Source organism: Oncorhynchus nerka, linkage group LG1, assembly GCF_034236695.1.
Source record: "Oncorhynchus nerka isolate Pitt River linkage group LG1, Oner_Uvic_2.0, whole genome shotgun sequence".
In the NCBI taxonomy this organism is placed as follows: Eukaryota; Metazoa; Chordata; class Actinopteri; order Salmoniformes; family Salmonidae; genus Oncorhynchus; species Oncorhynchus nerka.
In genome coordinates, this window is record NC_088396.1 from 56,803,848 (window position 1) to 56,825,882 (window position 22,035).

At 46.1% G+C, this 22,035-nt stretch overlaps 1 protein-coding gene across 1 annotated transcript in view; it reads right to left on the minus strand.

Moving 5' to 3' along the window:
* The window catches only part of myo10l3 (myosin X, like 3), a 250,853-nt gene that overhangs the window by 53,317 nt on the left and 175,501 nt on the right, over positions 1–22,035 (minus strand). The window contains exon 24 of the mRNA XM_065019717.1: positions 2,600–2,723. Coding sequence (XP_064875789.1) covers positions 2,600–2,723 — 124 coding nt within the window. The remainder of the gene's footprint in view (positions 1–2,599; positions 2,724–22,035) is intronic.

Consider the following 22,035-nt stretch of genomic DNA (forward strand, 5'->3'; position numbering starts at 1 on the left):
GCTCATCCAGGATGGCACATCAATGCGAGCTGTGGCAAGAAGGTTTGCTGTGTCTGTCAGCGTAGTGTCCAGAGCATGGAGGCGCTACCAGGAGACAGGCCAGTACATCAGGAGACGTGGAGGAAGCCGTAGGAGGGCAACAACCCAGCAGCAGGACCTCCTTTGTGCAAGGAGGAGCAGGAGGAGCACTGCCAGAGCCCTGCAAAACGACCTCCAGCAGGCCACAAATGTGCATGTGTCTGCTCAAACGGTCAGAAACAGACTCCATGAGGGTGGTATGAGGGCCCAACGTCCACAGGTGGGGGTTGTGCTTACAGCCCAACACCGTGCAGGACGTTTGGCATTTGCCAGAGAACACCAAGATTGGCAAATTTGCCACTGGCGCCCTGCGCTCTTCACAGATGAAAACAGGTTCACACTGAGCACATGTGACAGACGTGACAGTCTGGAGACGCCGTGGAGAACGTTCTGCTGCCTGCAACATCCTCCAGCATGACCGGTTTGGCTGTGGGTCAGTCATGGTGTGGGGTGGCATTTCTTTGGGGGGCCGCACAGCCCTCCATGTGCTCGCCAGAGGTAGTCTTACTGCCATTTGGTACCGAGATGAGATCCTCAGACCCCTTGTGAGACCATATGCTGGTGCGGTTGGCCCTGGGTTCCTCCTAATGCAAGACAATGCTAGACCTTATGTGGGTGGAGTGTGTCAGCAGTTCCTGCAAGAGGAAGGCATTGATACTATGGACTGGCCCGCCCGTTCCCCAGACATGAATCCAATTGAGCACATCTGGGACATCATGTCTCGCTCCATCCACCAACGCCACGTTGCACCACAGACTGTCCAGGAGTTGGCGGATGCTTTAGTCCAGGTCTGGGTGGAGATCCCTCAGGAGACCATCCGCCACCTCATCAGGAGCACGCCCAGGCGTTGTAGGGAGGTCATACAGGCACGTGGACACCACGCACACTACTGAGCCTCATTTTGACTTGTTTTAAGGACATTACATCAAAGTTGGATCAGCCTGTAGTGTGGTTTTCCACTTTAATTTTGAGCGTGAATCCAAATCCAGACCTCCATGGGTTGATACATTTGATTTCCATTGATAATTTTTGTGTGATTTTGTTGTCAGCACATTCAACTATGTAAAGAAAAAAGTATTTAATAAGAATATTTCATTCATTCAGATCTAGGATGTGTTATTTTAGTGTTCCCTTTATTTCTTTGAGCAATGTATATACAATATGTATAATAATAATATATAATATAATAATGTATTTAGAAAGCCCTTTTTGACATCAGCAGTTATTACTAAGTGTTTTACAGAGAGATGTGGAGAGAAAGACAGACAATGACGATTAATGACAATAAATGTTGCAGTCTTTGCAGAATGTAGATTGTTAAAGGAAGAGATTCATAGGCGATAACACAAGATACCACTCTCTGGTGGTATACCAGCCAGCCAGAGGACTAACGTGCTAACGTGCTAACCCTACCAGCCAGCCAGAGGACTTACTCGTCTGCTAACGTGCTAACCCTACAAGCCCACCAGAGGAGTTACTGGTATGCTAACGTGCTAACCCTACCAGCCAGCCAGAGGACTTACTCGTCTGCTAACGTGCTAACCCTACAAGCCCACCAGAGGAGTTACTGGTATGCTAACGTGCTAACCCTACCAGCCCGCCAGAGGACTTACTCGTCTGCTCACGTGCTAACCCTACAAGCCCACCAGAGGACTTACTGGTATGCTAACCCTACAAGCCCACCAGAGGAGTTATTGGTATGCTAACGTGCTAACCCTACCAGCCAGCCAGAGGACTTACTGGTATGCTAACGTGCTCACCCTACCAGCAACAGTGTCTTCAGTAGAACATTGTTGGCCAGTGGTCCACCAGCTGACTGTCTCTCTGTCCAGACGTCTGGTTTCAGATCCCCTCAGAACTCTCTCTCTGTCCAGACGTCTGGTTTCAGATCCCCTCAGAACTCTCTCTCTGTCCAGACGTCTGGTTTCAGATCCCCTCAGAACTCTCTCTCTGTCCAGACGTCTGGTTTCAGATCCCCTCAGAACTCTCTCTCTGTCCAGACGTCTGGTTTCAGATCCCCTCAGAACTCTCTCTCTGTCCAGACGTCTGGTTTCAGACCACCTCAGAACTCTCTCTCTGTCCAGACGTCTGGTTTCAGACCACCTCAGAACTCTCTCTCTGTCCAGACGTCTGGTTTCAGATCACCTCAGACAACGGGACTTGAATGGCAATATATGGCAGGAGCGGCGAAAACTGCTGCCGGTTTTAATTGGCTGATCCAGCAGTCCGTCACCATCTAGAACCTCACCCTCTTTGTGGACTAAACGAGGGAGTTCGAGAAATCGGAAAGTACGATTCTAAGAAATTGTTTTCACATATAAAAACTTTATATGTCCTAACTTAGAATCCCAAAATAACATGGTCGCTGTGATAGAACATTTCTTCTGATTGGGGATTTACCAAAGTCCAATTTAATACAGCTGAAGCTCTCTTTCCCCTCTCCCATCTCTATTTTAAACACCCCCCCCAGGCTCCATGCGCCTGCAATTCAAGCCTGTGGACGAGTTTACTCAGTACTGACCCTTCATGTAGAGGTAACTGTGGAAGTATGGAGGCCCAGAGCCGTTCAGTAGATTCACCCTCCCATTGGACACCTCCTCGTCTGTGTCCACATAGCCATCGTTGCTTGTGTCACTGTCTATAAACTGAGACAAAACACAGATATTCATTATTACATAGCCATTTAGCAGACGCTCAGATCCCAGTATTCAGGTGTAGGAAGCACCGTTGCTCAACCGACTGAGCCACCGTGCAGAGGACCACCGCGCAGAGGGCCACCGTGCAGAGGGCCACCGTGCAGAGGGCCACCGTGCAGAGGGCCACCGTGCAGAGGGCCACCGTGCAGAGGGCCACCGTGCAGAGGGCCACGGCGCAGAGGGACACCGCGCAGAGGGCCACGGCGCAGAGGGCCACGGCGCAGAGGGCCACCGCGTAGAGGGCCACAGCGCAGAGGGCCACAGCGCAGAGGGCCACCGTGCAGAGGGCCACCGTGCAGAGGGCCACCGTGCAGAGGGCCACGGCGCAGAGGGCCACCGTGCAGAGGGCCACCGTGCAGAGGGCCACGGCGCAGAGGGCCACGGCGCAGAGGGCCACGGCGCAGAGGGCCACCGTGCAGAGGGCCACCGTGCAGAGGGCCACCGCGCAGAGGGCCACCGCGCAGAGGGCCACGGCGCAGAGGGCCACGGCGCAGAGGTCCACCGTGCAGAGGACCACGGCGCAGAGGGCCACGGCGCAGAGGGCCACCGCATCTCGGACACCCAGAACAGAAATCATGCATAATATCGTCAGACGCTGGATTTCGATGTAGTTGGTACAGTAGTGTGTAGTTGGTACAGTAGCAGGTAGTGTGTAGTAGGTTCAGTAGTGTGTAGTAGGTTCAGTAGTGTGTAGTAGGTTCAGTAGTGTGTAGTTGGTGCAGTAGTGTGTAGTTGGTGCAGTAGTATATAGTTGGTACAGCAGTATGTAGTTGGTACAGCAGTATGTAGTTGGTACAGTAGGGTGTAGTGTGTAGTAGGTACAGTAGTGTGTAGTAGGTTCAGTAGTGTGTAGTGTGTAGTAGGTACAGTAGTGTGTAGTAGGTTCAGTAGTGTGTAGTGTGTAGTAGGTACAGTAGTGTGTAGTGTGTAATTGGTAGAGTAGTAGGTAGTGTGTAGTTGGTCCAGCAGTGTGTAGTTTGTACAGTAGTGTGTAGTTGGTACAGCAGGGTGTAGTTGGTACAGCAGGGTGTAGTTGGTACAGCAGGGTGTAGTTGGTACAGCAGGGTGTAGTTAGTTGGTACAGTAGTGTGTAGTTAGTAGGTACAGTAGTGTGTAGTAGGTACAGCAGGGTGTAGTAGGTACAGCAGGGTGTAGTTAGTACAGCAGGGTGTAGTAGGTACAGCAGGGTGTAGTAGGTACAGCAGGGTGTAGTAGGTACAGCAGGGTGTAGTTGGTACAGCAGTATGTAGTTGGTTCAGTAGTGTGTAGTGTGTAGTAGGTACAGTAGTGTGTAGTAGGTTCAGTAGTGTGTAGTGTGTAGTAGGTACAGTAGTGTGTAGTGTGTAATTGGTAGAGTAGTAGGTAGTGTGTAGTTGGTACAGCAGTGTGTAGTTTGTACAGTAGTGTGTAGTTGGTACAGCAGTGTGTAGTAGGTAGTGTGTAGTAGGTTCAGTAGTATGTAGTTGGTACAGTAGTTGGTACAGTAGTATGTAGTTGGTACAGTAGTGTGTAGTTGGTACAGTAGTAGGTAGTGTGTAGTAGGTTCAGTAGTGTGTAGTAGGTTCAGTAGTGTGTAGTAGGTGCAGTAGTGTGTAGTTGGTGCAGTAGTGTGTAGTTGGTACACAGGTGTGTAGTGTGTAGTTGGTACAGTAGTATGTAGTTGGTACAGTAGTGTGTAGTTGGTACAGTAGTAGGTTCAGTAGTGTGTAGTAGGTTCAGTAGTGTGTAGTAGGTTCAGTAGTGTGTAGTAGGTTCAGTAGTGTGTAGTAGGTTCAGTAGTGTGTAGTTGGTGCAGCAGTATGTAGTTGGTACAGCAGTATGTAGTTGGTACAGCAGTATGTAGTTGGTACAGCAGTATGTAGTTGGTACAGTAGGGTGTAGTGTGTAGTAGGTACAGTAGTGTGTAGTAGGTTCAGTAGTGTGTAGTGTGTAGTAGGTACAGTAGTGTGTAGTAGGTTCAGTAGTGTGTAGTGTGTAGTAGGTACAGTAGTGTGTAGTGTGTAATTGGTAGAGTAGTAGGTAGTGTGTAGTTGGTACAGCAGTGTGTAGTTTGTACAGTAGTGTGTAGTGTGTAATTGGTAGAGTAGTAGGTAGTGTGTAGTTGGTACAGCAGTGCGTAGTTTGTACAGTAGTGTGTAATTGGTAGAGTAGTAGGTAGTGTGTAGTTGGTACAGCAGTGTGTAGTAGGTAGTGTGTAGTAGGTTCAGTAGTATGTAGTTGGTACAGTAGTTGGTACAGTAGTATGTAGTTGGTACAGTAGTGTGTAGTTGGTACAGTAGTAGGTAGTGTGTAGTTGGTACAGTAGTGTGTAGTTGGTACAGTAGTGTGTAGTTGGTACAGTAGTGTGTAGTAGGTACAGTAGTGTGTAGTAGGTAGTGTGTAGTAGGTTCAGTAGTATGTAGTTGGTACAGTAGTTGGTACAGTAGTATGTAGTTGGTACAGTAGTATGTAGTTGGTACAGTAGTGTGTAGTTGGAACAGTAGTAGGTCGTGTGTAGTTGGTACAGTAGTGTGTAGTTGGTACAGTAGTGTGTAGTAGGTACAGTAGTGTGTAGTAGGTAGTGTGTAGTAGGTTCAGTAGTGTGTAGTAGGTTCAGTAGTGTGTAGTAGGTTCAGTAGTGTGTAGTAGGTTCAGTAGTGTGTAGTAGGTTCAGTAGTGTGTAGTTGGTGCAGCAGTATGTAGTTGGTACAGCAGTATGTAGTTGGTACAGCAGTATGTAGTTGGTACAGCAGTATGTAGTTGGTACAGTAGGGTGTAGTGTGTAGTAGGTACAGTAGTGTGTAGTAGGTTCAGTAGTGTGTAGTGTGTAGTAGGTACAGTAGTGTGTAGTGTGTAATTGGTAGAGTAGTAGGTAGTGTGTAGTTGGTACAGCAGTGTGTAGTTTGTACAGTAGTGTACTATTTCGTCGCCCTCCTATCTGCCTAGCAGCTAGCCAGCTAGCATACGTTCACCGGCTACCGTAGCACTGTAGTAACTATCACACTCAACCGAACGACTTGATTAGTGTAGTATTAGATAGCTACATAGTTGTCTTTGCTGTCTTCGTATCCAAGATAATTGTGTAGTTTAGAGTGTGTAGTCTTAGAGTGATTATCTTAATTCACCGAGGTTAGCTAGCCAGCTATTTTGTCGTCCTTAACGTAGGAGACACTCCTAGCTAGCCAATAGCCAGCCAACGTCTACTGAATAGAACTTTCGCATTCCGCGTCGCTCCACAGGTAGTATCACTTTTTCATTTCATTTCATTACAGTCCCAACGGTGTGATTTGTTTGATCGTAGCTAGCTACATAGCTAGCTACATAGCCGTCTTTGTTTCAAAGATAATTGTGTAGTCTAGAGCGATTTTCTAGGTTAGCTAGCCAGCTATTGTCGTTCTCCTAACGCAACGTAACGTAACCAACACTGCTAGCTAGCCAGCTAGCTCCCGAAAAGCAGCATTGTAGAAACTTCACACTCAACGGTACGACTTGATTAGGGTAGTGTCAACAACGCAGCTAGCCTACCCCAGCAGTACTCTATCATTTTAATCATTTTAGTCAATTAGATTCTTGCTACGTAAGCTTAACTTTCTGAACATTCGAGACGTGTAGTCCACTTGTCATTCCAATCTCCTCTGCATTAGCGTAGCCTCTTCTCTAGCCTGTCAACTATGTGTCTGTCTATCCCTGTTCTCTCCTCTCTGCACAGACCATACAAACGCTCCACACCGCATGGCCGCAGCCACCCTAATCTGGTGGTCCCAGCGCGCACGACCCACGTGGAGTTCCAGGTCTCCGGTAGCCTCTGGAACTGCCGATCTGCGGCCAACAAGGCAGAGTTCATCTCAGCCTATGCCTCCCTCCAGTCCCTCGACTTCTTGGCTCTGACGGAAACATGGATCACCACAGACAACACCGCTACTCCTACTGCTCTCTTCGTCCGCCCCACGTGCTCTCGCACACCCCGAGAGCTTCTGGTCAGCGGGGTGGTGGCACCGGGATCCTCATCTCTCCCAAGTGGTCATTCTCTCTTTCTCCCCTTACCCATCTGTCTATCGCCTCCTTTGAATTCCATGCTGTCACAGTTACCAGCCCTTTCAAGCTTAACATCCTTATCATTTATCGCCCTCCAGGTTCCCTCGGAGAGTTCATCAATGAGCTTGATGCCTTGATAAGCTCCTTTCCTGAGGACGGCTCACCTCTCACAGTTCTGGGCGACTTTAACCTCCCCACGTCTACCTTTGACTCATTCCTCTCTGCCTCCCTTCTTTCCACTCCCTCTCCTCTTTTGACCTCACCCTCTCACCTTCCCCCTACTCACAAGGCAGGCAATACGCTCGACCTCATCTTTACTAGATGCTGTTCCTCCACTAACCTCATTGCAACTCCTCCAAGTCTCCGACCACTACCTTGTATCCTTTTCCTCTCGCTCTCATCCAACACTTCCCACACTGCCCCTACTCGGATGGTATCGCGCCGTCCCAACCTTCGCTCTCTCTCCCCCGCTACTCTCTCCTCTTCCATCCTATCATCTCTTCCTCTGCTCAAACCTTCTCCAACCTATCTCCTGATTCTGCCTCCTCAACCCTCCTCTCCTCCCTTTCTGCATCCTTTGACTCTCTATGTCCCCTATCCTCCAGGCCGGCTCGGTCCTCCCTCCCGCCTCCGTGGCTCGACGACTCATTGCGAGCTCACAGAACAGGGCTCCGGGCAGCCGAGCGGAAATGGAGGAAAACTCGCCTCCCTGCGGACCTGGCATCCTCTTTCACTCCCTCCTCTCTACATTTTCCTCCTCTGTCTCTGCTGCTAAAGCCACTTTCTACCACTCTAAATTCCAAGCATCTGCCTCTAACCCTAGGAAGCTCTTTGCCACCTTCTCTCCCTCTTGAATCCTCCTCCCCTCCCCCCCTCCTCCCTCTCTGCAGATGACTTCGTCAACCATTTTGAAAAGAAGGTCGACGACATCCGATCCTCGTTTGCTAAGTCAAACGACACCGCTGGTTCTGCTCACACTGCCCTACCCTGTGCTCTGACCTCTTTCTCCCCCTCTCTCCAGATGACATCTCGCGTCTTGTGACGGCCGGCCGCCCAACAACCTGCCCGCTTGACCCTATCCCCTCCTCTCTTCTCCAGACCATCTCCGGTGACCTTCTCCCTTACCTCACCTCGCTCATCAACTCATCCCTGACCGCTGGCTACGTCCCTCCCGTCTTCAAGAGAGCGAGAGTTGCACCCCTTCTGAAAAAACCTACACTCGATCCTCCGATGTCAACAACTACAGACCAGTATCCCTTCTTTCTTTTCTCTCCAAAACTCTTGAACGTGCCGTCCTTGGCCAGCTCTCCCGCTATCTCTCTCAGAATGACCTTCTTGATCCAAATCAGTCAGGTTTCAAGACTAGTCATTCAACTGAGACTGCTCTTCTCTGTATCACGGAGGCGCTCCGCACTGCTAAAGCTAACTCTCTCTCCTCTGCTCTCATCCTTCTAGACCTATCGGCTGCCTTCGATACTGTGAACCATCAGATCCTCCTCTCCACCCTCTCCGAGTTGGGCATCTCCGGCGCGGCCCACGCTTGGATTGCGTCCTACCTGACAGGTCGCTCCTACCAGGTGGCGTGGCGAGAATCCGTCTCCTCACCACGTGCTCTCACCACTGGTGTCCCCCAGGGCTCTGTTCTAGGCCCTCTCCTATTCTCGCTATACACCAAGTCACTTGGCTCTGTCATAACCCACATGGTCTCTCCTATCATTGCTATGCAGACGACACACAATTAATCTTCTCCTTTCCCCCTTCTGACGACCAGGTGGCGAATCGCATCTCTGCATGTCTGGCAGACATATCAGTGTGGATGACGGATCATCACCTCAAGCTGAACCTCGGCAAGACGGAGCTGCTCTTCCTCCCGGGGAAGGACTGCCCGTTCCATGATCTCGCCATCACGGTTGACAACTCCATTGTGTCCTCGTCCCAGAGCGCTAAGAACCTTGGCGTGATCCTGACAACACCCTGTCGTTCTCAACTAACATCAAGGCGGTGGCCCGTTCCTGTAGGTTCATGCTCTACAACATCCGCAGAGTACGACCCTGCCTCACACAGGAAGCGGCGCAGGTCCTAATCCAGGCACTTGTCATCTCCCGTCTGGATTACTGCAACTCGCTGTTGGCTGGGCTCCCTGCCTGTGCCATTAAACCCTACAACTCATCCAGAACGCCGCAGCCCGTCTGGTGTTCAACCTTCCCAAGTTCTCTCACGTCACCCCGCTCCTCCGCTCTCTCCACTGGCTTCCAGTTGAAGCTCGCATCCGCTACAAGACCATGGTGCTTGCCTACGGAGCTGTGAGGGGAACGGCACCTCAGTACCTCCAGGCTCTGATCAGGCCCTACACCCAAACAAGGGCACTGCGTTCATCCACCTCTGGCCTGCTCGCCTCCCTACCACTGAGGAAGTACAGTTCCCGCTCAGCCCAGTCAAAACTGTTCGCTGCTCTGGCCCCCCAATGGTGGAACAAACTCCCTCACGACGCCAGGACAGCGGAGTCAATCACCACCTTCCGGAGACACCTGAAACCCCACCTCTTTAAGGAATACCTAGGATAGGATAAAGTAATCCTTCTCCCCCCTTAAAAGACCTAGATGCACTATTGTAAAGTGGCTGTTCCACTGGATGTCATAAGGTGAAAGCACCAATTTGTAAGTCGCTCTGGATAAGAGCGTCTGCTAAATGACTTAAATGTTAAATGTTAAATGTCTTAAATGTAGTGTGTAATTGGTAGAGTAGTAGGTAGTGTGTAGTTGGTACAGCAGTGTGTAGTAGGTAGTGTGTAGTAGGTTCAGTAGTATGTAGTTGGTACAGTAGTTGGTACAGTAGTATGTAGTTGGTACAGTAGTAGGTAGTGTGTAGTTGGTACAGTAGTGTGTAGTTGGTACAGTAGTGTGTAGTTGGTACAGTAGTGTGTAGTAGGTACAGTAGTGTGTAGTAGGTAGTGTGTAGTAGGTTCAGTAGTATGTAGTTGGTACAGTAGTTGGTACAGTAGTATGTAGTTGGTACAGTAGTATGTAGTTGGTACAGTAGTGTGTAGTTGGAACAGTAGTAGGTCGTGTGTAGTTGGTACAGTAGTGTGTAGTTGGTACAGTAGTGTGTAGTAGGTACAGTAGTGTGTAGTAGGTAGTGTGTAGTAGGTTCAGTAGTATGTAGTTGGTACAGTAGTTGGTACAGTAGTATGTAGTTGGTACAGTAGTGTGTAGTAGGTTCAGTAGTGTGTAGTTGGTGCAGTAGTGTGTAGTTGGTGCAGTAGTGTGTAGTTGGTGCAGTAGTGTGTAGTTGGTGCAGTAGTGTGTAGTTGGTACAGTAGTTGGTACAGTAGTATGTAGTAGGTAGTGTGTAGTAGGTTCAGTAGTGTGTAGTAGGTTCAGTAGTGTGTAGTAGGTTCAGTAGTGTGTAGTTGGTACAGTAGTGTGTAGTTGGTGCAGTAGTATATAGTTGGTACAGCAGTATGTAGTTGGTACAGCAGTATGTAGTTGGTACAGTAGGGTGTAGTGTGTAGTAGGTACAGTAGTGTGTAGTAGGTTCAGTAGTGTGTAGTGTGTAGTAGGTACAGTAGTGTGTAGTTGGTAGTGTGTAGTAGGTTCAGTAGTGTGTAGTTGGTACAGTAGTTGGTACAGTAGTATGTAGTTGGTACAGCAGTGTGTAGTTGGTACAGTAGTAGGTAGTTTGTACAGTAGTGTGTAATTGGTAGAGTAGTAGGTAGTGTGTAGTTTGTACAGTAGTGTGTAGTTGGTAGTGTGTAGTAGGTTCAGTAGTATGTAGTTGGTACAGTAGTTGGTACAGTAGTATGTAGTTGGTACAGTAGTGTGTAGTAGGTACAGTACTGTGTAGTGTGTAGTAGGTTCAGTAGTATGTAGTTGGTACAGTAGTTGGTACAGTAGTATGTAGTTAGTACAGTAGTAGGTAGTGTGTAGTAGGTTCAGTAGTGTGTAGTAGGTTCAGTAGTGTGTAGTTGGTTCAGCGGTGTGTAATTGGTACAGTAGTAGATAGTGTGTAGTTGGTACAGTAGTGTGTAGTTGGTACAGTAGTGTGTAGTAGGTACAGTAGTGTGTAATAGGTACAGCAGGGTGTAGTTGGTACAGCAGGGTGTAGTTAGTTGGTACAGCAGGGTGTAGTTAGTTGGTACAGTAGTGTGTAGTTGGTACAGTAGTGTGTAGTTGGTACAGTAGTGTGTAGTTGGTACACCAGGGTGTAGTTGGTACAGCAGGGTGTAGTTGGTACAGCAGGGTGTAGTTGGTACAGCAGGGTGTAGTTGGTACAGTAGTGTGTAGTTGGTACAGCAGGGTGTAGTTGGTACAGCAGGGTGTAGTTGGTACAGCAGGGTGTAGTTAGTTGGTACAGCAGGGTGTAGTTAGTTGGTACAGCAGGGTGTAGTTGGTACAGTAGTGTGTAGTTGGTACAGCAGGGTGTAGTTGGTACAGCAGGGTGTAGTTAGTTGGTACAGCAGGGTGTAGTTAGTTGGTACAGTAGGGTGTAGTTGGTACAGCAGGGTGTAGTTGGTACAGCAGGGTGTAGTTGGTACAGTAGTGTGTAGTTGGTACAGCAGGGTGTAGTTAGTTGGTACAGTAGGGTGTAGTTGGTACAGCAGGGTGTAGTTGGTACAGCAGGGTGTAGTTGGTACAGCAGGGTGTAGTTAGTTGGTACAGTAGTGTGTAGTTAGTAGGTACAGTAGTGTGTAGTAGGTACAGCAGGGTGTAGTAGGTACAGCAGGGTGTAGTTAGTACAGCAGGGTGTAGTAGGTACAGCAGGGTGTAGTAGGTACAGCAGGGTGTAGTTAGTTGGTACAGCAGGGTGTAGTTAGTTGGTACAGTAGTGTGTAGTTGGTACAGCAGGGTGTAGTTGGTACAGTGGTGTGTAGTTGGTACAGTAGTGTGTAATAGGTACAGCAGTGTGTAGTTGGTACAGCAGGGTGTAGTTGGTACAGTAGTGTGTAGTTGGTACAGTAGTGTGTAATAGGTACAGCAGGGTGTAGTTGGTACAGCAGTGTGTAGTAGGTACAGCAGTGTGTAGTTGGTACAGCAGGGTGTAGTTGGTACAGTAGTGTGTAGTAGGTACAGTAGTGTGTAGTTGGTACACAGGTGTGTAGTGTGTAGTTGGTACAGTAGTTGGTACAGTAGTATGTAGTTGGTACAGTAGTGTGTAGTTTGTACAGTAGTGTGTAGTTGGTACAGCAGTGTGTAGTAGGTAGTGTGTAGTAGGTTCAGTAGTATGTAGTTGGTACAGTAGTTGGTACAGTAGTATGTAGTTGGTACAGTAGTGTGTAGTTGGTACAGTAGTATGTAGTTGGTACAGTAGTATGTAGTTGGTACAGTAGTGTGTAGTTGGTACAGTAGTAGGTAGTGTGTAGTTGGTCCAGTAGTGTGTAGGTGGTACAGTAGTGTGTAGTTGGTACAGTAGTGTGTAGTTGGTGCAGTAGTGTGTAGTTGGTGCAGTAGTGTGTAGTTGGTACACAGGTGTGTAGTGTGTAGTTGGTACAGTAGTTGGTACAGTAGTATGTAGTTGGTACAGTAGTGTGTAGTTGGTACAGTAGCAGGTAGTGTGTAGTAGGTTCAGTAGTGTGTAGTAGGTTCAGTAGTGTGTAGTAGGTTCAGTAGTGTGTAGTAGGTTCAGTAGTGTGTAGTTGGTTCAGTAGTGTGTAGTTGGTGCAGTAGTATATAGTTGGTACAGCAGTATGTAGTTGGTACAGCAGTATGTAGTTGGTACAGTAGGGTGTAGTGTGTAGTAGGTACAGTAGTGTGTAGTAGGTTCAGTAGTGTGTAGTAGGTTCAGTAGTGTGTAGTGTGTAATAGGTTCAGCAGTGTGTAGTTGGTGCAGCAGTATGTAGTTGGTACAGCAGTATGTAGTTGGTACAGCAGTATGTAGTTGGTTCAGTAGTGTGTAGTGTGTAGTAGGTACAGTAGTGTGTAGTAGGTTCAGTAGTGTGTAGTAGGTACAGTAGTGTGTAGTGTGTAATTGGTAGAGTAGTAGGTAGTGTGTAGTTGGTACAGCAGTGTGTAGTAGGTTCAGTAGTGTGTAGTAGGTTCAGTAGTGTGTAGTAGGTTCAGTAGTGTGTAGTTGGTACAGTAGTGTGTAGTTGGTGCAGTAGTATATAGTTGGTACAGCAGTATGTAGTTGGTACAGCAGTATGTAGTTGGTACAGCAGTATGTAGTTGGTACAGCAGTATGTAGTTGGTACAGTAGGGTGTAGTGTGTAGTAGGTACAGTAGTGTGTAGTAGGTTCAGTAGTGTGTAGTGTGTAGTAGGTACAGTAGTGTGTAGTTGGTAGTGTGTAGTAGGTTCAGTAGTGTGTAGTTGGTACAGTAGTTGGTACAGTAGTATGTAGTTGGTACAGCAGTGTGTAGTTGGTACAGTAGTAGGTAGTTTGTACAGTAGTGTGTAATTGGTAGAGTAGTAGGTAGTGTGTAGTTTGTACAGTAGTGTGTAGTTGGTAGTGTGTAGTAGGTTCAGTAGTATGTAGTTGGTACAGTAGTTGGTACAGTAGTATGTAGTTGGTACAGTAGTGTGTAGTTGGTACAGTAGTGTGTAGTTGGTACAGTAGTGTTTTAGTAGGTACAGTAGTGTGTAGTGTGTAGTAGGTTCAGTAGTATGTAGTTGGTACAGTAGTTGGTACAGTAGTATGTAGTTAGTACAGTAGTAGGTAGTGTGTAGTAGGTTCAGTAGTGTGTAGTAGGTTCAGTAGTGTGTAGTTGGTTCAGCGGTGTGTAATTGGTACAGTAGTAGATAGTGTGTAGTTGGTACAGTAGTGTGTAGTTGGTACAGTAGTGTGTAGTTGGTACAGTAGTGTGTAGTAGGTACAGTAGTGTGTAATAGGTACAGCAGTGTGTAGTTGGTACAGCAGGGTGTAGTTGGTACAGCAGGGTGTAGTTGGTACAGCAGGGTGTAGTTGGTACAGTAGTGTGTAATAGGTACAGCAGGGTGTAGTTGGTACAGCAGTGTGTAGTAGGTACAGCAGTGTGTAGTTGGTACAGCAGGGTGTAGTTGGTACAGTAGTGTGTAGTAGGTACAGTAGTGTGTAGTTGGTACACAGGTGTGTAGTGTGTAGTTGGTACAGTAGTTGGTACAGTAGTGTGTAGTTTGTACAGTAGTGTGTAGTTGGTACAGCAGTGTGTAGTAGGTAGTGTGTAGTAGGTTCAGTAGTATGTAGTTGGTACAGTAGTTGGTACAGTAGTATGTAGTTGGTACAGTAGTGTGTAGTTGGTACAGTAGTATGTAGTTGGTACAGTAGTATGTAGTTGGTACAGTAGTGTGTAGTTGGTACAGTAGTAGGTAGTGTGTAGTTGGTACAGTAGTGTGTAGGTGGTACAGTAGTGTGTAGTAGGTACAGTAGTGTGTAGTAGGTAGTGTGTAGTAGGTTCAGTAGTATGTAGTTGGTGCAGTAGTGTGTAGTTGGTACAGTAGTGTGTAGTTGGTGCAGTAGTGTGTAGTTGGTGCAGTAGTGTGTAGTTGGTACACAGGTGTGTAGTGTGTAGTTGGTACAGTAGTTGGTACAGTAGTATGTAGTTGGTACAGTAGTGTGTAGTTGGTACAGTAGCAGGTAGTGTGTAGTAGGTTCAGTAGTGTGTAGTAGGTTCAGTAGTGTGTAGTAGGTTCAGTAGTGTGTAGTAGGTTCAGTAGTGTGTAGTTGGTTCAGTAGTGTGTAGTTGGTGCAGTAGTATATAGTTGGTACAGCAGTATGTAGTTGGTACAGCAGTATGTAGTTGGTACAGTAGGGTGTAGTGTGTAGTAGGTACAGTAGTGTGTAGTAGGTTCAGTAGTGTGTAGTAGGTTCAGTAGTGTGTAGTGTGTAATAGGTTCAGCAGTGTGTAGTTGGTGCAGCAGTATGTAGTTGGTACAGCAGTATGTAGTTGGTACAGCAGTATGTAGTTGGTTCAGTAGTGTGTAGTGTGTAGTAGGTACAGTAGTGTGTAGTAGGTTCAGTAGTGTGTAGTAGGTACAGTAGTGTGTAGTGTGTAATTGGTAGAGTAGTAGGTAGTGTGTAGTTGGTACAGCAGTGTGTAGTAGGTTCAGTAGTGTGTAGTAGGTTCAGTAGTGTGTAGTAGGTTCAGTAGTGTGTAGTAGGTTCAGTAGTGTGTAGTTGGTACAGTAGTGTGTAGTTGGTGCAGCAGTATGTAGTTGGTACAGCAGTATGTAGTTGGTACAGCAGTATGTAGTTGGTACAGCAGTATGTAGTTGGTACAGTAGGGTGTAGTGTGTAGTAGGTACAGTAGTGTGTAGTAGGTTCAGTAGTGTGTAGTGTGTAGTAGGTACAGTAGTGTGTAGTTGGTAGTGTGTAGTAGGTTCAGTAGTGTGTAGTTGGTACAGTAGTTGGTACAGTAGTATGTAGTTGGTACAGCAGTGTGTAGTTGGTACAGTAGTAGGTAGTTTGTACAGTAGTGTGTAATTGGTAGAGTAGTAGGTAGTGTGTAGTTTGTACAGTAGTGTGTAGTTGGTAGTGTGTAGTAGGTTCAGTAGTATGTAGTTGGTACAGTAGTTGGTACAGTAGTATGTAGTTGGTACAGTAGTGTGTAGTTGGTACAGTAGTGTGTAGTTGGTACAGTAGTGTTTTAGTAGGTACAGTAGTGTGTAGTGTGTAGTAGGTTCAGTAGTATGTAGTTGGTACAGTAGTTGGTACAGTAGTATGTAGTTAGTACAGTAGTAGGTAGTGTGTAGTAGGTTCAGTAGTGTGTAGTAGGTTCAGTAGTGTGTAGTTGGTTCAGCGGTGTGTAATTGGTACAGTAGTAGATAGTGTGTAGTTGGTACAGTAGTGTGTAGTTGGTACAGTAGTGTGTAGTAGGTACAGTAGTGTGTAATAGGTACAGCAGTGTGTAGTTGGTACAGCAGGGTGTAGTTGGTACAGCAGGGTGTAGTTGGTACAGTAGTGTGTAATAGGTACAGCAGGGTGTAGTTGGTACAGCAGTGTGTAGTAGGTACAGCAGTGTGTAGTTGGTACAGCAGGGTGTAGTTGGTACAGTAGTGTGTAGTAGGTACAGTAGTGTGTAGTTGGTACACAGGTGTGTAGTGTGTAGTTGGTACAGTAGTTGGTACAGTAGTATGTAGTTGGTACAGTAGTGTGTAGTTTGTACAGTAGTGTGTAGTTGGTACAGCAGTGTGTAGTAGGTAGTGTGTAGTAGGTTCAGTAGTATGTAGTTGGTACAGTAGTTGGTACAGTAGTATGTAGTTGGTACAGTAGTGTGTAGTTGGTACAGTAGTATGTAGTTGGTACAGTAGTATGTAGTTGGTACAGTAGTGTGTAGTTGGTACAGTAGTAGGTAGTGTGTAGTTGGTACAGTAGTGTGTAGGTGGTACAGTAGTGTGTAGTAGGTACAGTAGTGTGTAGTAGGTAGTGTGTAGTAGGTTCAGTAGTATGTAGTTGGTGCAGTAGTGTGTAGTTGGTACAGTAGTGTGTAGTTGGTGCAGTAGTGTGTAGTTGGTGCAGTAGTGTGTAGTTGGTACACAGGTGTGTAGTGTGTAGTTGGTACAGTAGTTGGTACAGTAGTATGTAGTTGGTACAGTAGTGTGTAGTTGGTACAGTAGCAGGTAGTGTGTAGTAGGTTCAGTAGTGTGTAGTAGGTTCAGTAGTGTGTAGTAGGTTCAGTAGTGTGTAGTAGGTTCAGTAGTGTGTAGTTGGTTCAGTAGTGTGTAGTTGGTGCAGTAGTATATAGTTGGTACAGCAGTATGTAGTTGGTACAGCAGTATGTAGTTGGTACAGTAGGGTGTAGTGTGTAGTAGGTACAGTAGTGTGTAGTAGGTTCAGTAGTGTGTAGTAGGTTCAGTAGTGTGTAGTGTGTAATAGGTTCAGCAGTGTGTAGTTGGTGCAGCAGTATGTAGTTGGTACAGCAGTATGTAGTTGGTACAGCAGTATGTAGTTGGTTCAGTAGTGTAGTGTGTAGTAGGTACAGTAGTGTGTAGTAGGTTCAGTAGTGTGTAGTAGGTACAGTAGTGTGTAGTGTGTAATTGGTAGAGTAGTAGGTAGTGTGTAGTTGGTACAGCAGTGTGTAGTAGGTTCAGTAGTGTGTAGTAGGTTCAGTAGTGTGTAGTAGGTTCAGTAGTAGTTCAGTAGTGTGTAGTTGGTACAGTAGTGTGTAGTTGGTGCAGTAGTATATAGTTGGTACAGCAGTATGTAGTTGGTACAGCAGTATGTAGTTGGTACAGCAGTATGTAGTTGGTACAGTAGGGTGTAGTGTGTAGTAGGTACAGTAGTGTGTAGTAGGTTCAGTAGTGTGTAGTGTGTAGTAGGTACAGTAGTGTGTAGTTGGTAGTGTGTAGTAGGTTCAGTAGTGTGTAGTTGGTACAGTAGTTGGTACAGTAGTATGTAGTTGGTACAGCAGTGTGTAGTTGGTACAGTAGTAGGTAGTTTGTACAGTAGTGTGTAATTGGTAGAGTAGTAGGTAGTGTGTAGTTTGTACAGTAGTGTGTAGTTGGTAGTGTGTAGTAGGTTCAGTAGTATGTAGTTGGTACAGTAGTTGGTACAGTAGTATGTAGTTGGTACAGTAGTGTGTAGTTGGTACAGTAGTGTGTAGTTGGTACAGTAGTGTTTTAGTAGGTACAGTAGTGTGTAGTAGGTTCAGTAGTATGTAGTTGGTACAGTAGTTGGTACAGTAGTATGTAGTTAGTACAGTAGTAGGTAGTGTGTAGTAGGTTCAGTAGTGTGTAGTAGGTTCAGTAGTGTGTAGTTGGTTCGGTGTGTAATTGGTACAGTAGTAGATAGTGTGTAGTTGGTACAGTAGTGTGTAGTTGGTACAGTAGTGTAGTAGGTACAGTAGTTGGTACAGCAGTGTGTAGTTGGTACAGCAGGGTGTAGTTGGTAGGGTGTAGTTGGTACAGTAGTGTGTAATAGGTACAGCAGGGTGTAGTTGGTACAGCAGTGTGTAGTTAGTTGGTACAGCAGGGTGTAGTTGGTACAGTAGGGTGTAGTTGGTACACCAGTGTGTAGTAGGTACAGTAGTGTGTAGTTGGTACACAGGTGTGGGTGTAGTTGGTACAGTAGTTGGTGTAGTATGTAGTTGGTACAGTAGTGTGTAGTTTGTACAGTAGTGTGTAGTTGGTACAGCAGTGTGTAGTAGGTAGTGTGTAGTTGGTACAGTAGGGTGTGTTAGTTGGTACAGTAGTTGGTGTAGTATTAGTTGGTACAGTAGTGTGTAGTTGGTACAGTAGTATGTAGTTGGTACAGTAGTATGTAGTTGGTACAGTAGTGTGTAGTTGGTACAGTAGTAGGTAGTGTGTAGTTGGTACAGTAGGTGGTACAGTAGTTAGTAGGTACAGTAGTGTGGTGTAGTGTAGTTCAGTAGGTAGTTGGTGCAGTAGTGTGTAGTTGGTACAGTAGTGGTGTAGTGTGTAGTTGGTGCAGTAGTGTGTAGTTGGTACACAGGTGTGTAGTGTGTAGTTGGTACAGTTGGTACAGTAGTAGTTGGTACAGTAGGTTAGTTGGTACAGTAGTAGGGGTGTAGTTGGTACAGCAGGGTGTAGTTGGTTAGTAGTGTGTAGTTGGTGCAGTAGTATATAGTTGGTACAGCAGTATGTAGTGTAGTATGTAGTTGGTACAGTAGTGTAGTGTGTAGTAGGTACAGTAGTGTGTAGTAGGTTCAGTAGGGTGTAGTAGGTTCAGTAGTGTGTAGTTAGGTTCAGCAGTGTGTAGTTGGTGTGTAGTTGGTACAGCAGTATGTTAGTTGGTACAGCAGTATGTAGTTGTAGTTAGTTGGTACAGTAGTGTAGGTAGTTGGTACAGGTACAGTAGTGGGTGTAATTGGTACAGTGGTGTGTAGTTGGTACAGTAGTGTGTAAGGTTCAGGTACAGCAGTAGGTTCAGTAGTTGTAGTAGGTTCAGTAGTGTGTAGTTGGTACAGTAGTGTGTAGTTGGTGCAGTAGTATATAGTTGGTACAGCAGTATGTAGTTGGTACAGCAGTATGTAGTTGGTACAGCAGTATGTAGTTGGTACAGTATGTAGGGTGTAGGGTGTGTAGTAGGTACAGTAGTGTGTAGTAGGTTCAGTAGTGTGTAGTGTGTAGTAGGTACAGTAGTGTGTAGTTGGTAGTGTGTAGTAGGTTCAGTAGTGTGTAGTTGGTACAGTAGTTGGTACAGTAGTATGTAGTTGGTACAGCAGTGTGTAGTTGGTACAGTAGTAGGTAGTTTGTACAGTAGTGTGTAATTGGTAGAGTAGTAGGTAGTGTGTAGTTTGTACAGTAGTGTGTAGTTGGTAGTGTGTAGTAGGTTCAGTAGTATGTAGTTGGTACAGTAGTTGGTACAGTAGTATGTAGTTGGTACAGTAGTGTGTAGTTGGTACAGTAGTGTGTAGTTGGTACAGTAGTGTTTTAGTAGGTACAGTAGTGTGTAGTGTGTAGTAGGTTCAGTAGTATGTAGTTGGTACAGTAGTTGGTACAGTAGTATGTAGTTAGTACAGTAGTAGGTAGTGTGTAGTAGGTTCAGTAGTGTGTAGTAGGTTCAGTAGTGTGTAGTTGGTTCAGCGGTGTGTAATTGGTACAGTAGTAGATAGTGTGTAGTTGGTACAGTAGTGTGTAGTTGGTACAGTAGTGTGTAGTAGGTACAGTAGTGTGTAATAGGTACAGCAGGGTGTAGTTGGTACAGCAGGGTGTAGTTAGTTGGTACAGCAGGGTGTAGTTAGTTGGTACAGTAGTGTGTAGTTGGTACAGTAGTGTGTAGTTGGTACACCAGTGTGTAGTTGGTACACCAGGGTGTAGTTGGTACAGCAGGGTGTAGTTGGTACAGCAGGGTGTAGTTGGTACAGTAGTGTGTAGTTGGTACAGCAGGGTGTAGTTGGTACAGCAGGGTGTAGTTGGCACAGCAGGGTGTAGTTGGTACAGCAGGGTGTAGTTAGTTGGTACAGCAGGGTGTAGTTAGTTGGTACAGCAGGGTGTAGTTAGTTGGTACAGCAGGGTGTAGTTGGTACAGTAGTGTGTAGTTGGTACAGCAGGGTGTAGTTGGTACAGCAGGGTGTAGTTAGTTGGTACAGCAGGGTGTAGTTAGTTGGTACAGTAGGGTGTAGTTGGTACAGCAGGGTGTAGTTGGTACAGCAGGGTGTAGTTGGTACAGTAGTGTGTAGTTGGTACAGCAGGGTGTAGTTAGTTGGTACAGTAGGGTGTAGTTGGTACAGCAGGGTGTAGTTGGTACAGCAGGGTGTAGTTGGTACAGCAGGGTGTAGTTAGTTGGTACAGTAGTGTGTAGTTAGTAGGTACAGTAGTGTGTAGTAGGTACAGCAGGGTGTAGTAGGTACAGCAGGGTGTAGTTAGTACAGCAGGGTGTAGTAGGTACAGCAGGGTGTAGTAGGTACAGCAGGGTGTAGTTAGTTGGTACAGCAGGGTGTAGTTAGTTGGTACAGTAGTGTGTAGTTGGTACAGCAGGGTGTAGTTGGTACAGTGGTGTGTAGTTGGTACAGTAGTGTGTAATAGGTACAGCAGTGTGTAGTTGGTACAGCAGGGTGTAGTTGGTACAGTAGTGTGTAGTTGGTACAGTAGTGTGTAATAGGTACAGCAGGGTGTAGTTGGTACAGCAGTGTGTAGTAGGTACAGCAGTGTGTAGTTGGTACAGCAGGGTGTAGTTGGTACAGTAGTGTGTAGTAGGTACAGTAGTGTGTAGTTGGTACACAGGTGTGTAGTGTGTAGTTGGTACAGTAGTTGGTACAGTAGTATGTAGTTGGTACAGTAGTGTGTAGTTTGTACAGTAGTGTGTAGTTGGTACAGCAGTGTGTAGTAGGTAGTGTGTAGTAGGTTCAGTAGTATGTAGTTGGTACAGTAGTTGGTACAGTAGTATGTAGTTGGTACAGTAGTGTGTAGTTGGTACAGTAGTATGTAGTTGGTACAGTAGTATGTAGTTGGTACAGTAGTGTGTAGTTGGTACAGTAGTAGGTAGTGTGTAGTTGGTACAGTAGTGTGTAGGTGGTACAGTAGTGTGTAGTAGGTACAGTAGTGTGTAGTAGGTAGTGTGTAGTAGGTTCAGTAGTATGTAGTTGGTGCAGTAGTGTGTAGTTGGTACAGTAGTGTGTAGTTGGTGCAGTAGTGTGTAGTTGGTGCAGTAGTGTGTAGTTGGTACACAGGTGTGTAGTGTGTAGTTGGTACAGTAGTTGGTACAGTAGTATGTAGTTGGTACAGTAGTGTGTAGTTGGTACAGTAGCAGGTAGTGTGTAGTAGGTTCAGTAGTGTGTAGTAGGTTCAGTAGTGTGTAGTAGGTTCAGTAGTGTGTAGTAGGTTCAGTAGTGTGTAGTTGGTGCAGTAGTGTGTAGTTGGTGCAGTAGTATATAGTTGGTACAGCAGTATGTAGTTGGTACAGCAGTATGTAGTTGGTACAGTAGGGTGTAGTGTGTAGTAGGTACAGTAGTGTGTAGTAGGTTCAGTAGTGTGTAGTAGGTTCAGTAGTGTGTAGTGTGTAATAGGTTCAGCAGTGTGTAGTTGGTGCAGCAGTATGTAGTTGGTACAGCAGTATGTAGTTGGTACAGCAGTATGTAGTTGGTTCAGTAGTGTGTAGTGTGTAGTAGGTACAGTAGTGTGTAGTAGGTTCAGTAGTGTGTAGTAGGTACAGTAGTGTGTAGTGTGTAATTGGTAGAGTAGTAGGTAGTGTGTAGTTGGTACAGCAGTGTGTAGTTTTGTACAGTAGTGTGTAGTAGGTACAGTAGTGTGTAGTTGGTACACAGGTGTGTAGTGTGTAGTTGGTACAGTAGTTGGTACAGTAGTATGTAGTTGGTACAGTAGTGTGTAGTTTGTACAGTAGTGTGTAGTTGGTACAGCAGTGTGTAGTAGGTAGTGTGTAGTAGGTTCAGTAGTATGTAGTTGGTACAGTAGTTGGTACAGTAGTATGTAGTTGGTACAGTAGTGTGTAGTTGGTACAGTAGTATGTAGTTGGTACAGTAGTATGTAGTTGGTACAGTAGTGTGTAGTTGGTACAGTAGTAGGTAGTGTGTAGTTGGTACAGTAGTGTGTAGGTGGTACAGTAGTGTGTAGTAGGTACAGTAGTGTGTAGTAGGTAGTGTGTAGTAGGTTCAGTAGTATGTAGTTGGTGCAGTAGTGTGTAGTTGGTACAGTAGTGTGTAGTTGGTGCAGTAGTGTGTAGTTGGTGGACAGGTGTGTAGTGTGTAGTTGGTACAGTAGTTGGTACAGTAGTATGTAGTTGGTACAGTAGTGTGTAGTTGGTACAGTAGCAGGTAGTGTGTAGTAGGTTCAGTAGTGTGTAGTAGGTTCAGTAGTGTGTAGTAGGTTCAGTAGTGTGTAGTTGGTTCAGTAGTGTGTAGTTGGTGCAGTAGTATATAGT